Source organism: Acanthopagrus latus, chromosome 19, assembly GCF_904848185.1.
Source record: "Acanthopagrus latus isolate v.2019 chromosome 19, fAcaLat1.1, whole genome shotgun sequence".
NCBI lineage: Eukaryota > Metazoa > Chordata > Actinopteri > Spariformes > Sparidae > Acanthopagrus > Acanthopagrus latus.
Genome location: NC_051057.1, coordinates 6,712,914 through 6,734,790, shown reverse-complemented (window position 1 = coordinate 6,734,790; position 21,877 = coordinate 6,712,914). Strand labels below are relative to the sequence as shown.

The window sequence follows — 21,877 nt, the reverse complement described above, 5'->3', positions numbered from 1 at the left end:
GACTACAACAAAATAGCCTCATCACTTAGTAAGACAATAAAATGCATTTTTCTGCGTGGATAGTAAATATCTGCAGGCCAGACAGACAATAGCTGTTTCCACTCTCTGTCTTCTTCTATGTGTTCGTTCAGATGGGTTCAGACTTATTGCCTTGTGTGTGAAAAGTGACAGTTGTGGTTAGAGGACAGATGCTGAGATCGGCTCGGCAAGGTCAGGAAGCACACAGCCGCCAGGGCTTGACTGACAGCTTGATGCTGAGTGTATCTAGACCTGCTAAATTACTGAATCATGAAGGCCAGACATGTGGAGTTTGTGCTGTGGCAGACTCCATAGGCATATCATAGATCCACGCACGCACACGCACACGCACACGCACACGCACAAATACACACACACACAGCTACATACATATATTTTTCCTCAGAGTAAATAGTGATTACTGACAAAACACTAAGGGATTTTACATCTTAAGAGCCAGCATAGGAACTCTCTAACTGAATCAGACCCTCTCCTCTGCTCCTCGGCTCCATTATATGGCCTGCGCTGCCATAAGTGGACTATGACACAGAGGTAAATGGGACAGGATGGTTTTGCTCCACAAGAATTAAGCTCTGGCTTTGATTGTGAGTCATTGCAGATGGCAGCAAGTCAATACAGTGATACTGTAGACTCCATATTTCTGCCAACATATCAGTGTTATTGCTACACTCTCTTTTTTTAGCAACTAGCTACTATGTGTTATGGATGCCTTAGCTTACCTCACCCAGGTATCGATCATAAAGTGGATCGTCTCTTCTACTTCCAGCAGTCACAGGTAGCAAGCTGTCTTTCCTCTGAAAACAGTAGCAGTAGGTCTTGGTTCTCCACTGGGAAATGTTCTATAGAAAGACATTATAATTGCCATTGCAACAGCAAAGAAAAAGCACAAAGTGACACAGGAGAGAGGTGCTATAAAGCTGGTATGTGCCATCATATCGATTGTATGGGCTCTTTACTTCTATCTTCGCTGAATTGTTTCAGGCTGTCATTCAGCATGGGTGTGTGTGTGGGTGCATGTGAGCGTGTGTGTGTGTGTGTGTGTGTGTGTGTGTGTGTGTGTGTGTGTGTGTGTGTGTGTGTGTGTGTGCGTGTGTGTGTGCGTGTGTGTGTGTGTGTGTGTGTGTTAATCAATAGTCAGAGATAATCCTATTCCCTATTTGCCTCAGCAATGCTCAGATGCTGTGATATTGTCAGATTTAGCTTCTCACATGCACACACCGTATGCACTGAGCATCATGGCCAGAGGCTGAATCCACAGCTAGCAGGTGGTGAAGATAGAACTTGTTCTGCTTGACTCCCTGCACACATAAAATGAGTTCCTGGCACTTTTCTTCTTCCTCTCCTGATTTCCTTCCATCCCCACCTTGCTTTTGTCCTTCGGGGGTGAAAGGATCAAGAATTGGCAGAGATGAATTCCCAAAGATGTAAAAACAGAACGAAACAAAAGATGAAAAGGTGAATTAAATAGAAGAAAATATGGAACAGAGTAAAATCTCCTCCATGCTCACAGTGTGATAGTGACAGTCAGGGTTTGACACAAAGGTCGTCGGGATCACGCCCGGCTTCACCTTCCGGTCTGTCTAATTGAAAAGTGCCACTGGGTGCACGTCCACACGCTGGGGTGAAAATTGAGGCCCGCGGACCAACGCTTTCTGTGTGTAAGGCTGTTTGGCAGAGTGCCTCAGTCAGAATGCACATACAGCACAGGCGCAGGAGCGACAGAGGGGTGGGGTTGGCCTGGAGGTGGGAACCAGGAAAGCGGACTCACGCTGTTATCACACAGGAAAGTAGGTGTTCACAGGATGTAATGTGTGCAGTGCAGGTGACAGTGCAAAATACTGTAGACACACATTGAGCACAATCCAAAATGAGTCACTGAAAGAAGTGTGGAACAGCAAAGTTTTGTCACTTTGGATGATTTTTCGATCATAACAAGGACATTTATTCATTAAAAGGTGGAAAGTACAAGCGCAAACACTCGCATTCACACACACATGCACAAACACAAACATAGACTAACATGAACACACTGATCTCTGAGTGCTCCCAGACACAATAGTTTTTCTTAATGGTGTTAAATTGGGATAGTCTTCCCCGAACTTGACAGCACTGTCCCCTCAACTTTTAGCATTTCAGTCTGCTGACTCATCCTCTCTGTATGCTCAGCCATCAGTGCAGGAGATAAGGCAGAGTGAACCTCCCTTTAATTTGGAGTTCAGACTTGACTCAGTGAGAAAATGACAGAGACAGACATGGTGTTAGGCAGGAACTTTCCTTGCTGTACTGTACTGCAGTTAATCACTGTGATCATCTGACCAAAACGAAGCATATTTACCACAAGATTTTTTTTTTCACACATTGTTTTGAAACTTTTGAAACACATGTAATCTTCAATAACAACTATTTAAACTGTGATGCGATTTTAATTCACATTCACACAAAAATGTATTACTAATGACATTAAACTGAATCATGTATTTCATTTCATATGTGTTTCATCAAAATTGATATGTTGATGATAAATCTTTTCCAAGTGCGAGGCACGGAATATTAAGTATAGAAAAATATACCAATTCGATTAAAGTATAAATTCCATTAGCCCTTGGCATTAGGGTAAAATGCAGTTATAATAATAAGATACAGTTATGTAAGAACATCATTTCTATTTAGAACCTCATAGTTTAACCACACAGGTGTATCTCCCTAATTAGACCTCTTCCTAGACTGTGTAGGTGTGCACAGACTGTGCTTGATTTTATCTGTATGACCTGCTAGGTTGAGAAAACTCTCCATCATTCTTATTGGTCCATGAAGTTTTGTGACCTCGCATAATCCAAGTACTGTATAACTCGGCAGTACTCCAACCTGAGCAGAAGTCTAATTAACCAAAGTAAGTGAAAACACCTGCGTGGGTGTGCAGGTCGATAACGCTGCATATAAACTGAATTCATGTAATATTGTGATGTGATACATTTGAGTTTGTGTCTGGAAGAAGCACATAGCAGGCAGAACAGACGAGTGGGATTTGTCTGGTCTGAATGAGGTTTACCACATGAAACATCAGTTATTTGGTTTAAAATGTTCCAGACCTTCATACTGCCTTGACATGTAGCTCAATAGCTTCCATTAGTATAACTATACCCCATAAAGTTACAGTTTCTTAGGTTAGTCTGACTTTATTTTTCTAATTTTGTTCTGTGTGTGTGTGTGTGTGTGTGTGTGTGTGTGTGTGTGTGTATGTGTGTGTGTGTGCGTGTGTGTGTGTGTGTGTATATACTCTGTGCTGAAAATACACAATTAAACAATTAAAATGAACTCCATTTACTTCAGTTAATTTGCGCTGGTGTGAAAGGCCAAACAGATGGGCCGAGACGTCTTGAAAGGCACGTTTGTTTGTAGTGTGAAAGCAGCCAGACCAATCATATTATATGAAAGGAGATATGTGATTATAGCATGATTTAAAAAGCTAAAGTCTGAGAAAAAACATCTACTGGTTGTGAACTGTTCAGGAAGCATTATTAGTGTCTTGTTGTACTTGTATCTTCTGTGTGCTTCATCCTATCCCTTCAAAAGTGTGTGACATGGTGATCCTGCATTGATGCCCTCTGTAATAATACTGATCCTCTTTTCTTCGTCGTATCCACCTGTTTGTCATTATTACCATCATGAAATCTAACAACCTGCTTTCGGTCCCCATTGGACTTCCCCACACGATCATTGACCAGAACTGAAATGCAACATCGCAGCTCTTGGTCTGAACAAAATAAACCGAACTACAGGTGTGGAGGCACTCTTAGAAGAAGGTCACCTGTGTCCCATGGCGAGCATAAGTCTTTGGTTTTTACCACCGTGTACTTAGAATGATTACCGGCTGCAATCCATGCATGGGCCTGATAGCCGTGGCAGCGCGGATCAGCAAATGATCTCTCCTGCAGTCAGATCAATAGGCCAAAGTGTCACTGAAGGGAGGAGAGGAAGAGAGAGAGGAGAGAGAAGAGGAAAGTGTATGAGTATGTGATGGACAGAGATGGAGGAAATCTTGTAGTAGAAAGAAGATGAAGTGGGGCTATTAGCGTGACCTCTCACCTTACAGCTCAATGTTTCAGCGGGCAACGCTTGGTCAGAGGGCGGAGAAAGAGGAGAGAGCAGCTCTGATCCGTTTGGATGGATGCAGCCAGGTGGCCTTTTGAGCCAGAGAGCTAATCTGTCTCTGTCTTCACTCTGTGCCAGAGGCAGGAAGAACATCTCTGCTTCAGTATCAGGGAATAGCTTCCACACGCTGGCGAGAGGGCTGCGTATGCCCCAGTGCAGTTATGAAAACATCTTACTTTCACTGATGATACGATTTAATAGAATTTCCATGACTATCATGTCTATGTGTTAAAGCTCAGTTAATTCATGCACAGTATTTGTTATTTTTCCACCTTGAAAATATTTTGTTTATGGACTACAAACAATAACATTTTATGTTCTATCATTAAAATGAATAGCCACTATAATCACTTTGACTGCAATATGTTTCAGCTGTTAACTGTGATTCTTCTATTACTATAGAAACCCCACCAACAACTTGTGTTTGAGCAGGGTGTTCAGTGTAGTGGTGGCTGCCAAGGCACTGGGAAGTGTCTGCTTTTGTCAGCATAACTCATGAGAGATTATCTTTAATCGCAGTGTGATAAAGGCCTCCATTGCCCAATCATGTTGCCAGTGAACTCTTTGCTCAGCTGAACTTGTAAGACCAGCTTCTGTGAACCAGCATCATAATTGGAGTATTATCTATCCCCATGTGACCTCGCATACATGTCTCGAAGATATGTGTGTGACTGCTGATTCATGTGCGATGCCATCTTGATATTCTTTTTTTTTTTCATTTCTTTCTTTTCTTTTGCTTTTATTCGACAAACTGAGTGCATGAAAGGCCCCAGTGTTTCGAGGATTGCCGAGGTCATCACAGACTGAATAACAGCTTTTCGATTCTGGCCAAGATAGCAGTTCTGGGGTTTGGTGAAAACAGTAATTGCATTCATAGCGCTCAGGTTTAGATGCCTGTGGTTGTTTTGCTGTGGTGCCATTAGGCAGAGCAACCGCTAAGAAGTGTTTCAACAATAAGCTCAGATGACCTTCCCTGAGTGAAATGATAAAATAAAAAAATAAAAAACAGAGATGAGAATGTGTTCCCTCATTATTTCATCAGCACTTGTTTACATTAACAATCGTGTCCCCATAATGACTGACCTTGACTTTCATCTGCCTTAGTCATCAGCTAGTTTGAGCTCCAGCATTGTCTGTCAGTCTGGCTGGCTGGTAGAGAAGTGTCTCTGATGGTTCAGTCACCTGCCCCCTTTTTCCCCTTGTCACCGACTGTGTGGAGCTGTTGAAAGCAAAGTGTGTTAAAACAGTGAGTGAGCAGCTCCATCTGCACCGCGCTGCGCCAGAAACACCACTGAGGTGCTGAAAAGTCCTCTCTGCTCTCCAGATCTCGCTTGTTCCACCACTTTACCTTTTGTTTTTCACTTTTTTTCTCCCCAGTTTTATGAGCCAAGAAGCCGTAAAAATATACCCCTCCCAAGTGTCATTTTCACTCAGTCTTTTCAAGTCTGCTGTACTTTTGTCTGCTCCATCTTCCCAGTTTAGCTGTTTTAGTCATGAGTTGCCTCATGCTACAGTAAGTACTAGCGGTGAGTTGGAGTTTTCCCACTATACTCATTATGCTGACAGTTTTGGAAAAGCAAGTGCTGCAGTTTCTCTAATTATTTTCACCTTTCAAATCATCAGCGCAGCCTTCGCCATACCTGTCCTCTAGCCATTTATCGGTTAAGTATGTGTGTACTTTAGCTACTTCGCAAAGAGATAAGTGGAATGACTTTAGCAACTCTTCATCTGCAGAACTGGCCACTTGTGTCAAGAGGTCCTGACTGGAGATGTTTCATAAAGCTAGGAGAGGGGAAACGTGCAAAGTTTTTAATTGGAACCATGTCCTGTGTCAGTAATAATGGTCTGCTGACATGAGTGAATGGAAGGTGACTGTTAGTCATGTATTGTTTTTAGGAGTGCACATTGTAAATTCAAACAAGCCTTGTGTCCATGCGCTGTGTATTGAAATGCACACCAAACCTTTTACAAAGCTTCGTTTGAGGAAACTTCCCATTAAACTACCACCAACACTGTGTGTCCTCTCCACCACCTCTACTGTAGTGAAATTCTGAGTGTCGCTGATGCAACCGAGAGGTAACTCTACCTACTAGCTGAGGGAAAGTAAAAGAGGGGTTGCTGCACGATATAAATGTGCATACGTGACTATCTATCCTCACACCCTTACACACTGTCCTTCAGCAAGGTCTGGCTCAGAGAGTGGCAGTGGCTGCTATCAATGGCACTTCCTCTGGCACCCTCAGATGCCATGGTATGGCCTCTGCCGGTGAGATTCATGGACGTATAACACAACTGTGATTTAATTAGTCACTGGTGTTTGTGCTGCTGTTCCAACAGATGCCAGGCAGAAGGATATTCTTGTAAAATACTTACCCGGGTGATTGAGACATGTCACCCATAGGCGTTTTGCATGACAGACTGACTCACTGACATGACTTCCTTGGAAACTGAATAGAACAGAGCCATTGTTAACGTTGTTAGTCACACCTGTGGTTTTCCTGCTTTGACAAGTCAAAATGTCTGCCGTGAAGAGGGTCTATTTTTAATTGCATCAGCAGCTGTTGGAGACATGCCAACACATCAGCCGCTGTTTTCATACTGAAGCATTGAGAAGGAATGTTATATGTATGTCGGTACTTATATGTATTCCTCAGTCTAGCAGCACTATTGATTTTTTTGTACAGCACCACTGTTTACTTATAGAAATACCTGTTATTTGTTTAAAATCCATACGTTTAGAAATATCATATCACACTGTCCACTGGCAACAGAAAGTAGAAACAACACAGCAAACATGCTCGTACAGCAAGTGGACACTCTGTCCTCTTGTTCTGATTCGCTTGCTTTTGGACTTTTAAGAAGTAGATGGATATAATCTTGTCCCCAAGTTAACCTGACCCTGAATGTTACACTTTGACCACAGGTGCTGACGTTGTTGCATCAGAAGGGGGAAATATTTTTTTTAGATAGCCCATAAATTATTGCAATGAACTGTAAACAGATTTACACACTGTGTTAAACAGTTGTCAGTAGGGGTCACTGCAGGATGGTCACTGTAAATAAAGAATTGCATAGCACTTCTTATTGATACTGTGACTTACTGCTAAATTGAGGGTAAAACACAGACATTGACAACAGAGGAGGGAAATCATTTGGGAAGTACATGAGAACTTCCTTAAGAGCTGTACTCGGAGGACAAACTGGAACTACTGTATAGATGATAAGGTACACTTGACAGCATAGTACACCGAATCTAGTCGGACAGAACAAAATAAAATCCAGAACAGACAACTCAACCAATACTGAACTGAACAAATTAAACAGACAAGGGCATGAGATGCAGGTGGAGAGATAGTTGGAGAAGCACAGGTGAATGCTGCTGACCCTTCTGCTCCGATCAGGCAAACAAATGCCATCATTCCACGTGGTATGTGTGCCGGATGAGGATGTCTGGTGCAGTTTTGTTATCTAGGATTAGTAAATGTGCCTTTTTTTTTTAACCCGATATGCATTTCAAACCATCATGTGATGTCATTAAAGCTGAGGAATTTTAAAAAGAAATGTTCACCAAAACTAGATTAACTAACAATAACTCAGAACTCCACTTACAGTATATCGTTTCACTAGCATCTATTACAAATCAAATCAAATTAGAAACATAGAAAAATGTGAATTTCACAATATAACAATTTTAACACAAATATGAATATTGACACACATCCATGATTTCACTTTCAACTACTTGGTCTGCCTGTTATGAAGGTGATAGGTTTAGCTTTGTCCAACTTGCTGGAGTTTTAAGCTGTCATTACTCCCGGCTTGCTGATTTACAGTACAGGGGGAATTCAATTACCCATGGTTCTCTGTCAAGCTGCCCAAGTGAGAAATGGCCTTCATTTCACCTGTACAGTGTTGGCAGCCATCTTAACTGGTTTAGATGAGCGGTCCATAGACAAATGGATGAGGCTCTCTAAAAGAATCAATTAACAGATGTGTAGTACAGAGGCAGCTGTTTGGGGAAGTTTTCCAGCCAGGTTATAAAGCAACTTGTCCTTTACTAAATTAATTATCAGAGGGATTTGTTGGGATTTGTTAAATAATTTTTAAAAATCATGCTTGTAAGCTAAAATAAATGATTGCAAAATAAACACATTGGTGGTATTATTGCTAGTTGCTTCACTGCATTTGAAGCCTTGGTTTGGAGTGTATATTCACATGTAGAGCAATAAATCTCTTTTGTCACATGCCACTGATAAGACTCCTGGCACATATGAAACCCTATACACATCTATACACTGTCTGCTTGGTGTCCTGTTTGTTTTATGAGTTCATCGGGCTGGGCTTTTCTAAACCCACCTTGTTTTCTGTTCTCCCCTGCACAGCTGTTTTGTGTCTTTGTTTTTCTTTATTTTATTATTTTTTTTCTCTGCAAATAACTAAACTATACACCTCATTGCCGCGTTGATTGCTGCTCAGATTTACTTCCACACTACGCATTTATCATTCGTCGGGCCCCAGTAAAATTAAATGCCTCTCAGATTCATGTTGGGATCCTGCCAGGGTAAATATTGTTGTCTGCTGTTAGTGATTACACACAATTGTTCCTAAGCTATTAGATTTGCGAAGCAGCCCTCCGATAATGGAAACAAAAGCAAAGACCAGGAAGTCCGGCATTTCTGTAAACCTTTGTCTAATAGTAAGCAGGTGTGTGATTAAAGCCTGAGTCTGTCATTCGTCTTGACTTTGATTACTTTTTTTTTTAAATGCATCTACCTCCGTAATCAAGTCATGCACTGGCATGAGTGAATCTTGCACCCCTGTATTGTAATGCCACTTCTCATGCCACTGAACAGCCCTCCTTCTGCCCTTGGAGCTGAGTGCCGGCAATGGCAGCACATTCCCCATTGACTTTGACTCCTGAGGAGCAGCAAAGGAGCGATTCAAAAAAGTCCTCAGCGGGGATGGTCAGCCAGGACAGAATACAGATCAGGGGAGCTCTTCTTCTGCTCATATTTGTCCTTGGAGCAGAGTGAAGGGGAATGGATAAAACCAGTCAGGTCTAGAACTTTTCGATGGTGAAATTGAAGTTTAAAGGAGCCTGTCATTTTGTGTATCTGGATCGTTACTTTTCCCAGTTATTCTAATCTAGTTTTGTGTATTTTCATTAGTGTTCAGAGCCTGCTACAGTTTAGCGAATATTGTCTGGTCAAGAAATGTATTTGTATGCGTGGAGCATTTCCAAATTACACCTGATAAGCGCTGTTATTTACCCATTTTGAGAATTGTTGGGTGTCCTTCAGACATGCCCTGATGTGAAAATCAAGTGCAATTATCTCAGCCAAAGTTATCTCTGTATACAGTATTATCTTGTTAATTACTAAATGAAGATAAAAATTATCGTGTTCACACAGGAGAGAGAGAGAGTGAGAGTGTGTGTGTGTGTGTGTGTGTGTGTGTGTGTGTGTGTGTGTGTGTGTGTGTGTGTGTGTGTGTGTGTGTGTGTGTGTGTGTGCGTATGTATGTGTTAATTTGGCTTCAGCATGTAGACTTTTTTTTTTCAAAATCACATTTTTTCTCACTTGTTATCAGAACACACTAATTGGATGTATAAACAACCTTGGGTATTAATGACATATAGGCATTGTATCAACTCGTACACATAAATGTAGTCATGCGTACGGTCTAATCTCTGGTATCTCTGGTTTCAGGTAACTACCAGCTCTCTCCGACTGTGAACATGCCGCAGGATGACATAGTGATGATCGAAGATGATAGGCCGCCTCTGCTTCCTGCCCACCTCTCCGACCAATCCTCCACCAGTTCCCACGATGACATGGGCTTCGTGGGAGACCCCCCGGTGGCCTGGATCCATGAGCTGCCCAGTCAGAACGAATGGTGAGCAGCAAGTTTTTTTGTGTGGTGGAGTGGGCTGAATTATTTATGGCTTGATAAACTTCAAACTAGCCCTGTATATATATATGTGTGTGTATGTGTATATAGTGTGTATATATATATATGTGAGTAACCAAACTTATCTCATTCACATTGGATCTGCTGTTCATTAAATGTCTGGACTGTGTGGTGGTGAGAAGAGTGTTTTTTCCAAACCGATGGACGAACCAGAAAATCGGATGTCTAGTTTAATATTCTGCAAAAATGGGTGAAAAATAATCCAGATATGTAATTTTACAGGAAAATGCAGTATAATGATTAATTTTCAGTTATTGCAAATTATTGGCCACATATGTAACATTGTCTGATGGCTTTTCTTGGTGGAGTGAAGCTGATGTCTTCCTTAACAAACCAGGAAATTATATTTTTAAGTCTGTTATGGAAAAGTAATGCATTTTGCATCAGTGCTGCATTTAGAATGCCGAAATGTGGGCAGCTTTTGGGCAAATATGCAGTTGTGTAAGACCATGTGGCTGTGATTGTATGTGTGTGTGTTGAATAATGGATGACCCAGGACCAGGCAGACCGTGAGTTAAAAAAAAAAAAAAAAAAATTCCCGGGTCTCATGCCATACCTCCACATGTCCAACCCCAACCACCTTTGGGATTTCAGCACACCACTCTGTCCCAACTGAAGCAAGCTCGTAATAAAATATGAAGCCAGGACTCATCAACCTTTTGGGAAAGAACTAAGTCTCTTTAGAGACTCAGCCGGTTTAGCAGAGAAAACCTCCACAGACCCGGGGAGATTTGTGCTGCTGTACTGATGTTTTAAAATGCGACTGTCTTTTTTTTTTTTTTTTTTCTTTTATCATTTCCAAAGGCTTCCTTTTAGTGCAGGATGTTAAAGCTATAATCACTCACTCTGAAATTACGTATGGCATTTATTTTATGATTGCAGAGTTCAGGTACAGAAAATGTAAAGACAAGCCATCCAGTCATGTCCTTGTTCTCCTCTGAGCACTGCTGCTCTTCCACTAAATGGAGGTTGTTTCTTACTCTTAGATTACCCTTTTCTATTCATAAGTGGGTGGTTTTGTCATTTTATGAGGATTGTTATTCTTTCTTCTGATTGGCTGGTTGAGGTCACATGTACAATGGTGGACTACAAAATATTGTTTTTTTTCTTTATCAAGGTGAAATGCTGGTTGCCAAGTATAGCGATGCATGATTTATTTCTTTTTTAAGTATTTTTATATTTTTTTTCCCTAGAGACACGCTACTCCCCGCCCCCTATCCCTCTCATTTATTATGAATGAGTAGATTTGCTCAGGATGCCCGTTGTTCACGTGATGTCAGAGGTTTGTCATAGTGGATTAGGTCCACAGCATATGGTTGGATAGCACTCAGACTAACTCACTGCATTTACACACAGGCAGCCACATACACGTGCATGACGTGTGCACACAAGGCAGAAGTGTGCTATATACCACTGCCTTAGGGTTATTGTGAATAATTCATGTCCTCACAGTCACACACACACGCACACACACATCGGGCACACATTCTCTTTTACTCAAATGCTAACAGCTGCTTAAATGCACCAAGTGTGTATACCCATTCTGACTGACTTTAACTGTTTCTCATTTCCCATTTCAAGTGCCCCCAACATCCTTCAACACACAAAGGCACACACATACACATACACACAGCGTACCAGGCGTACTGAGCCAGCAGGGGATGTGGGTCAGCCAGACTCCAATGTATTGGAACTGTAACTTTTTAATTTAGCTCTTGCAACAGCTCAGCCAGGGCCCCGTACGTATTGAATATGTATTGTGCAGAGCTGTGAAAGTCTCACCCCCTGGCCTCCACTATTATTCAGCCTTCTCTTCTCCATGAGGGCGGGGCCATACCAAGGCCGTGGCTATACACGTACAGTGCATACACAAAGCACAAAAGTGGCTGGTTAGCTTGCAAAAAATGTCTTAATTCAGGCTTCCTATCCTTTTTCTCACCCACTGGAAATTAACAACTTCTTATTTCCTCTTTCTCTTCTCCTTTAATTACCTTTTATTAATTTATTTCTTCTGGATGTAACTTTGTTCACACGGAATAGCAAGTCAGTTGCTTGTGAAATTAATTTAATCTCGGTTTACTTCACTCTATTAATGTAGGAGTAATCAGAAGGTCATTTAGGCATCTGGTAGTGGTTATTATAAGGTGAGTAATGACTGATGTAAACAGAAATCAATTAAAAGGACCCTCCCTGTTTGTAATATACTCACGCTTTTTTCCCCTCTTCTTCATTTTCCCTCTTGCAGAATTTTATGAACATGCATTCTCATCTCTCCCCTGGTTTCAGTCTTCTCACCAGATTTCTGCTGAATGTTACCCCATAGTGTTAGGATGTGACTGTGTGTAGACCCCCAGTGTAAATGGTTGTTTCAGAGGCAGAAATCCCATCTCACACAAGACACATAAATTGACCTACTTTTTTCCCCCACACATCCCTAGTCAATATCTAACGGGCGTGTGTTCTGTGAGTGTGAGTGTGAGTGTGAGTGTGTGTGTGTGTGTGTGTGTGTGTGTGTGTGTGTGTGTGTGTGTGCATGTGTGTGCTATGTGAAGACGTAGGCCTGTCTTGCTTTCTCTTTCAGATACTTAGAGCCGTCCTGTTGTTATGAATCTTTGTTGCACCACATCAGCTTTACAGGCCTGAAATGAACATAAAACTGGCTATAAATATTACAACCCCATGCTTTTAGATCTCTATTAAAATGGTAATGTACAGTAATCTGAGCTTTTATTTGTTGCTGCTGTATTACAGACTGTTTTATTAGTATTATTAATACCTGCACCAGCTCAGAGGTGGTAGTTTTGAGCTTGGTGATATTAGCTTGAATTGAAGTTAGTTCAAGATGGTACAGTTAATCCAGCCGGCTGTAGAAAGCTGTGTTTGCACTGTTTAAATCTAGTGTGCTGGGTAAAGGGTGTGTGAGTGTGACTCAGGGAGGTGATGGAAACCAGCATATGTCTTCCGTCAGGTTGCACATGATAAATAAAGGTCGTAAATTATTACTTTGCGTATCTGCGCCAAGTTCATCCGAGCATTGGGTCCTGACCCGCCACATAATTCCCTTTGCGGTGTCTGTCTCCTCCTTCTCTCTCCTTCATTAGTCTGAATCCAAAGCCAAACAGGAAGGGCCACGTCTAAATGATTTACAGTAAAACAGATAACAAGCATTGGTTCGTGTGAGCTTCGCAGAATAATCTGGATAAATTAGAAGATGAAAGGGTTTTCTCCCAGGACTGGAATGTGGAGCGGTGTCAGAAACACAAATCAGTGTGCGATCGCAGCAACTCCTAATACGAACAGATTCATCTGAGATGTAGAAGGAATGTTTCTGCTCTCCACCTGGTTTTCATCCCACCAGTTGATAAAGAGCACTTCAAGGTGTGTTTATTTCCTCCAACTGTCCACGACTTTTCTTTTTTTTTACATGGTTAGTGTGCACAAATAAGCCTGTTGTCTTTACAATCAGTTGAAAATAAAGATCTCACAAGTCAGAGATCATATCATTTAAAGATGCTCAGTGATAACGAATCAGATCAGCTCTCGTACAGCTGCTGTAAGCCAACATCCTCATCCACTTCACTGCACCAGCACACACGCCTGTATAAATATTTCCTCTTCATAATAATGCCCCCCTTTGGTAGTTGATCTAATCCTCACGAGATGTCACCAACTTTGGCTCTCAGAGGCAAAAATAACAGCTTTCGAAAGCATTTGCAAGCTTGCCTCACAATGTAACATCTAAACGAGACAAAACACAAAGTCCCTCGCTCAGGAGAAGTTTGTAAGAGCACCACAGGGAGTGTGAACCTCTTACCTACAGAGTACTGAAGCAAAGCAACTTGACTTTGAAGTCTCCTCCCGACAGCTTTGCTTACTTGTGCTTTTTTACTCTGAACCCACAGTATTTTTCTCCTCATTAAGCTGGTTAAAGGGAGTTGTGCATGATACGCGCACATCCACAACTACTTTTGTGCAGGTGCGTATTAATGTTTATAAAAGCAGCAGACAACTGTACGCATTCTGTAGTTAATCTGATATTTGCATGAAAATAATATTAAAGCTACTACAAGAAACTTTAATTTTGTGTGGCTCCTTGTAGGATGTTTAAAGCAGAACAAACAACAGTATCAATGGAGGATAGTTAAACTTGCAAAAAGCTCAATTCCATTTGTTCCATATAGCCTATTTGATTTGGTTTTAGACTATTTAAAATGAAGAAATATGTTATTTCATATTTCTTCATATGCCATTCAGCTGGTTATGGGTAGAAAAACAAGATATGTGTTTACCTTCAAATTTACCATTTTTCCCCAGTACTATGACAACAATGCAATAACAAGCACTTGAAAGGCAAAAAGTAAAGTTATTTTTCAAATTACTTAAACAGCCCTAGAGAAGCCCCTTCCTGGTCTAATTGAGCTAAGCCAGTTTTTGCCTTAAGCACACCTTGTCTTTGCACTGCAGCATTTTCTTACGTTTAGTGAACACTCAGTCTCCTAATTTATGCGAGAGTAGGTGGTGAGAATATAGTGTGTTCTAAGTTGGCACTGAAGTGCAGAAAAAAAAGCTAAGGGGTGTTTGCAGCATGCTCATCAATCTGAAGTTTAGGAAGCGTTACTCAACAGCATCACTGAGAGCCAGGAACTAACTCATACCAGCTAGCCTGTGGCGCACAGGCTGCTATTACCGTTCCAACCACTGTTATCTTACTGGCCTGTATGCCACCTGAATTCAATTTTACCACTGGCAGGAGGAACAGACACATGTGGAGTTAAGGCTAATGCTAATGGTGATGTGATGAATATGGTGTAATTTGTGCAATTACATGTTATTTTTATGATTGATTTGATTATATGGCTGTCTAATGGAAGCCCATAGGTTTTTGAATATACCAATGACTGTGATGGTGTTAACAATGAATATTAATCATTTGAGGGATTTTTGGCATTGCACTCATTGTCAAAGTCTAAAACTTAACTCTGTAAATGTTGAAACACTCCCTGTATGTAATATGTTATATCCTAACCTCTAGGTCCAGTGTAAGGGTCAGTTTGTGTTTGTGTAATCAAAATGCTTTTGCAGTCCCCATGCAGCAAAACATATTAAGAAATCTATGACTGGCCTCATGAAGTGTGATGGACTAAATAAACTTCCTTGAAAAAAGAAAACTCACTTCCCCACTCAGACCACTAGGAGCACTATCACAACCCTGAAATAACTACACTCCCACTGTCCCCATAGTTTGGCCCCTCGACTGGATAAACCTGACAGAATAGAGGATAGGTGTCAATTCTCATTAAAGTGAGAGGGACAAGAAATGGACAGCACCAGACACAAATGAGAGAGAAACTAGACTGTGTCCTTCTCTGTCTTTGTGAGATGTCACAGGTGGGAACATCATTTCCCAGGCAGCTCTGACACAGTCTGTCAACCAGCAGAGATGGAAAAGGACTCCAGACAAACATACACACCCATCCAGTCGCAAAAACACAAACACACACACACACACACACACACACACATACACACACACACACACACACACACACACACACACACACGCCGCTGCACAGACGCACTCAGTCTCATGAGTGTTTTAGATACACATTGGCTGGTAAACAATTTCACAAATTAACATATAAAGTGGAAAAGGTCCGCAAAGACATGAACAAACAAACTTCCAAGTTAACATTGCAGGCAGACTGCCTACTTCAGTTGACTCTCTTATAGTCTCTATCATCAGTAATGTAACTAAGAATTGCAAGTGCTCTACTAAGCATGTGTTTTTATTTTTTTGTTTCTTTTCCCATAAGGCATCCGCATAACTACAGATAAAAGTAAACAGCCCTGTAGTCCATGCACACAAAAGCGCACACACACACGCACGCACACACACACACACACACACACACACACACACGCACGCACGCATGCACGCATGCACGCACGCACGCACACACACACACACACACGCACACACACACACACACAAACACAAACACTAACACTATTTTAATAATCTCAAATGTCCACTTAAATTGCCATTGACTTTAACACCAGGTAGCACACACACACACACACACACACACACACACACACACACACACACACACACACATAAACAAACACACACTTTAATTGGAGGCAGTCTGTCCTTAAATGCTAATAGTCCCCTCTGCCTTTATGAATATTTACTGTGTCTCAGTAGCGTGCCATAGCTACAAGCATGTCATACATGCTTTCATTTTTGTGCTCACCTTGATTGTGTTCATCTATGGCTTCCCGTGTTGTGCACTATGTCTGTGTGTCCCCTACATGCTGCATCACTGTGACAGGGATGCAGGTGAATCTCAGCATGAGCCATGCCAAAGTGACCTGCACACACACAGACACATGCACGCACTCACGCACACATACACACTCTTGCCACAGAAACCAGAGTGTCCTCATCTGCCCGGTGCTTGTCCGTCGCCCTCTCATTCAGCAGACTGGAGAAGTCTGTGTGGCAAAACTCAATTAAAGCACCCATTCACCGGGCAGAGAATGAATGAGGCGGTCTAACGCAGGAGTCAGCTGATGGACAAAGAGGTCTTAATTGATCCTGTTCTCTCGCTCTATGTCTCTCTCTCTCTGCAACTTCATCACAATTAAAAGGAGATTACAGCAAATCACAGGTGCAGCTGCTGCTTTGCGTGGCACTGAATGAACCATTTTCTTTTACGGTCTTTATACCCTGATGTTTTATAGGTGCCATTAAGGGAGTGCAATAGAAATGGTGATCTGAGACACATTTTTTCCCCACATATTCATGTTTAAGAAATTGTTACAAAGATTGAAGGGAAGGCCCCCTGTTCACCTTTTTATCCTCTGAAATGTAGAATTTATTTCAGCTATCTAGTGTCCACAAGTGCACCTGCCAGCAGTTCAGCATCGACTTCTCCTGCAGGGCTTCATGCAATGATTGAAGACAGCTCCAAGCTCCCTGGCCCAGCTATGCATCCATGCGGTCAGCTGAATCGGCCTCCTCCAAACCTCAGAAGAGCCATTTCAGAAGCACCTTACTGGGCAGCGCTCTCCACCTCTTGGCCCCTCTCTGAGGTGCTGAAGCTAATGCACAGAACCACCAGCTAGTCGATCAAACCAAGCTGCACTGTTCTAAGAAGTAGGACCAGACTTGCCTTTTGGGGTTGTTTTTAGACGAGGATAAGAATTGTTGGGAGTTGAGAAAAGGGGGGAAAATAAGTCTAAAAGAATGACGTAAGTCATCATGGTGAAATGCGAGTACGGAGGACTTTTAGCAGCCACCACTTAGCGAGCAGGCTGACGTGAGGTCTGACACATTTAACTTCCTGCGAGGGCGACAAGAACAAGTCGATGTAATATGCAAGTTAAAGCTGTGGATTTGCCTGTGAGCAATCCTCAGCGCTAGTTAATTTTAGATGATGGGAGGACTTTGAATGGGCAGGAAAGCATCTGCTCGGTATGGTGGAAATTGCTTTAAACACTATTTAAAGAAGGAGAGATGAAGGAGTGTATTATCCAAATGGATTGGGCCGATTGTTAAGGATAGGACAGAGGCCTGAGGTCTGAGGAGGAAATTATCTGGGAGGCGGTCACATGTTCAAGCTTCCTCTTATTTCCATATATCCAATACATTTTCAGTGAGTGTGTGAGCAAAGTAAGTAATTCAGTGGTCATCCAAGCCCAGTATGGGTCTCCCATTTGTAGACTCAACCAGATCCTTTCTATCAGTTTTTCTTCCCACCACTCGACTGAATTTGAGCTTAAGCAGTATCTGGATCAGAGCAAAGTGACTTTTCAAAGCAATATCTCATTACAACAAGCATTCCTTCGGGAAAATTAATAGCCAGTAGAAAGTGAATATGAGATCTGTAATTGAGTGCTGTATTTCTGTTAACGGACTGTAGTAGCTGTGAGTCTTTGTGTGTCAGCTTTAAGTAGACCAGCAGATTACTTCTAGCTTTGCCTTTGGTACAATAAGTAGCATATTTTCAGCTGGGCTTAATAAATGTGAAAAAACTGAATAGTGTACTACTTAATGTAACTGGAACAACCTGTGACAAAGGTCCTCAGTTAGGATTTGCTTGACTATAATGTGACACAAGTCACAAGTCAAGAAAGGGAACTAGTAATGCACAGTTAACAGTCATTGCCACCTCTTTAGATAGTTATGGTCACTGCCCTACACTCGCAAGTGAAGGTGCTGGGAACCCTCAGTCTGACATAGAAACCTTGAAACCTTTGAAAAAAAAGGTTTTCAAAAAAGTTTTCTCAGAAGCAGATGGTTCTGGTTAGATCCTCAGCCCTTCAGGAAAAACCTATGTGGAACCTTTATTTCTGAGAATATGGAGACCTTAGGTGCAAGCCCCGACAGCAAGTACCTCCGGCTTGCAGGGGTGATCAAAGCGACACAATTGGCTATTTGTCTTCAGATCCCCATCCTGGGCTTTTAGTCATGGCTCTGCGTGAACCAGAGAAGAAACGCAGGCAGTGTCAAAATGGGCCGTAGCTTAAATCAACAGATCTGATGTCCTACTGAGTGAATTTACACCACCACTGGGCTGTCCCTTTGAACTTCACTCTAACTGCCCACAAATTTCTCACAAACAGTCACGCATCACACGTGCGTTCATTTGTCCCCCCCGCCAAAAAAAAAAACAAAAAACAACAATGCCGGCAAGAGTGAGGGAAATCTAAATTCAGGCTGAAAATGCCTCCTTTCTCTCCTGCACCATCTCAGTCATGCTCCGACAGATGACATTTGCGAAGACAGAAAAAGCGAGGGCAGGCTGGTTTTTTGTGGGCTCGGAGTGATGAGAGGAGAATAGCGAAGGATGATGAATAAATGAATTATACATCTGTGCTGTCATTCCTCTCTTCTTGCCCCACCTCCCTCTCTTCCTGTGTCAGCCAGAGTTGGTCCTGCGAGGCGGTCTGATCTTAGTTGGGATTGTCAGGTATGGTCGACAGCAAAGTGACATGTTGACGCCAGTCCCTCCTGACACGTGAAGCAGCTCCTTTGTTAAATGGGGCTGACAACCCAAATAAGAATTGTTTACATGCAAACAAGTGCCAGCACGTCTGCAGCTGCTGTTAAGTGATATTACAAATATTGAAAGGTGCTTGAAGGAGCATCTGCTCCAGGATGATACAATAACAAAAAAAAAAAAAAAAAAAAAAAGAATTCCTTTCCCGCTACTCCACTTTCAAACATATAATCATAATGTCCAACTAAGGACAAAAGCTTTCCATTTGCAAGTGCAGTACACATCAAATCATTTGATCACATTTCAGTGTCCTTAAGTATTTCTAAAGGTAAAAAATACAAACAACCTTTCATGATCATAATGTATGATCATCAGCAGAACAAAAGAACCTGTGACAGCGCCCTCTCATGCGTGGAACATTCATTAGACTCTGGCGGCACTGCATCTCCTCCCTCCCGTCTCCCCTCAAATAGCAAGATGTTCTCACCTTAATTGTAAATGCACTCTTCTGCATGCAAATATCAGCGCACCCCCACCGTCTCCCAACCACCTTTCCCCACTCCCCTCCGATTTTCAATTAAGATTCAGACAGAGATAGAGGATCTCAAAGGGAGCAGGCTATGGTGGGCCGGGCTCTGCCGCTGCTCCAGACATATAGGCGTGGGTGGGGGGGGGGGGGGGGGGTGGGGGGGGGGGGGGGGGTGGGGGGGTGGGGGGGGGGGGGTATTGAGTGGCCCTGACCCCAGAGCACCCTCACCTCACTGAGGTATCGCACGTCTTAGCCAGGCCTCATCTAGCCCATCATAGCCGGTCCTGATCCCTCCCAACAGAGGTGGAGGTGCCCTTGATTAGAATAGTCATTGAAATGAAGGATTGACACTGACTGTGTGTGTTTTGTGGGTGAGTACTGAATGCCGATGGTCATTATCTGATAGTAACAGAGCGTATTGGGCTGAGGTTTGGAGATGTATGAATATTTATAGGTGGATTTTTATCTCCCAGTCCTTTTATAAGGATTTACTCCAGCAATATAACTGCATTGTGATGTAGATGGTTACAAAATATATATTTTTAACTGGATAATCAGAAGATTACAGGCTATGCTGCTGGAGTGGCCCTATATTTGGTATGTGTCATGGCAAAATTATAATGCTTTTGTACCTTTGTTATTTATTTCCTTTCCTCCTCATGAAGCACGCTCAGTCCAGACACAGACCCTGACGGATCCTTCCAGAGGGAGGGCTTCGGCCGCCAGAGTATGTCGGAGAAACGCACCAAACAGTACGAGAACGCTTCTCAGCTGGAGATCGTCAAGGCACGCAAGTCCAAGAGCATGGATCTAGGTAAATGCTGCGCTATGTGCTATCCACACCTTGCACATGGATGTCAGGAGTGGGTGATAAAAGGAAAAGGTCTGATATGATATGATATAGTGGACTGTTTATTAGCCAGGACCTGCAACTTCTTCCTTCCTCTAAGAATTCCAGTTAAACAAATTAGTTTAGAACATGACATCTGTAAAATGACCAGTGTTTTGACACTTGTGTTCTGGTGTGGATTAAACAAACAAGATACATTAGCGAGCCTCAGAGGTGCTGGTAGGCAGATTCCTTACGTTTGTGCAGAACCAGGAATCCTTGTCCCTCTGTTTCTATTGTTGGTGCTAAGCTAACTTAAGCAAGAAGCAAAACAGGCAAAGCTGATTTCCCAAATATCTAAATAAAAGCACAACACTTGATGGGAAAAACATGTTTATGCAAATGTTTGTAATACGTGTCATTGCTCAGGAAATGTCTGTGCATGCACAAGTATGGCAAGTACACAAAGTTTGGCTATACAGTGTGACGGATGTTTGAGACCCTGTGGGTCTGTTTACAGTAAAACTTGACCATTCTTTTTCTTTCCCCGTTGGACAGTGCTGATGGACTAGATCTCACTGTAACCTGTGACTCTTCAAGCACTTCATGCCATCAGACTATCCCAGTAACTGCAGATTTCCCCCCAGTCACCCGCACACACACACACACACACACACACACACACACACACACACACACACACACACACACACACACAGGCACACAACAGTTCTCACAGTCCTGTCCAGCCACCACCGCTCCGCTTTCGGCCTCAATCTCCCATGGCCCCGTGTCCAGTGGAGCATGAGTAAAGATCAAAAAGCAAGAGCACAATGGTGTCTTTAGTGATGGGAAAGGGTGGTGAGATGCATGCATGTGAATACGCACACATGCAGAAGAACACTCTCAAAAACACACACACTGTATCCAGGGAAGGAGATGGTGTGAGTTCAGAGCCTCTCCCACTGAGGATGAAGCAGACGCTGCCTTCTCTCGGATCACTGGCTAATCATAACAGATAACAGCAAACTCTGTTCCTCATGGAGCTCAGAGACCTGTAGAAATCCTTGACTCTCCCGCAGACTTGTGAAGGTCCGGGCCACTGCGCTCAGCTCCGTGGGGCCCACCTTCCCTGTAGTACCTTCTGTCCAGCCTCAAAACTTTGCAACAAAGTGAACCGAGACAACACCAACTTTAAGGGGAAAGTGCTGCTTAGGAGAAAGATGATAGTTTGTTATTGGATAGGTTTCACTGACCAATTAGTTGAGCATGCAAATGTTTTCCATTATGTTCTTAGTGTCGAATAAAACATAATTGGATATAACCGAAGACAGGAAGTGAGTACAATGG

General features: G+C 42.5%; 1 protein-coding gene across 5 annotated transcripts in view; it reads left to right on the top strand.

Annotated features, from left to right (window-relative positions):
• The window catches only part of LOC119008605 (partitioning defective 3 homolog), a 377,798-nt gene that overhangs the window by 237,769 nt on the left and 118,152 nt on the right, over positions 1-21,877 (top strand). For all 5 annotated transcript variants that reach the window (XM_037079110.1, XM_037079112.1, XM_037079111.1 and 2 more), the window contains 2 exons: positions 9,900-10,086; positions 20,364-20,512. In XM_037079110.1, coding sequence (XP_036935005.1) covers positions 9,900-10,086; positions 20,364-20,512 — 336 coding nt within the window. The remainder of the gene's footprint in view (positions 1-9,899; positions 10,087-20,363; positions 20,513-21,877) is intronic.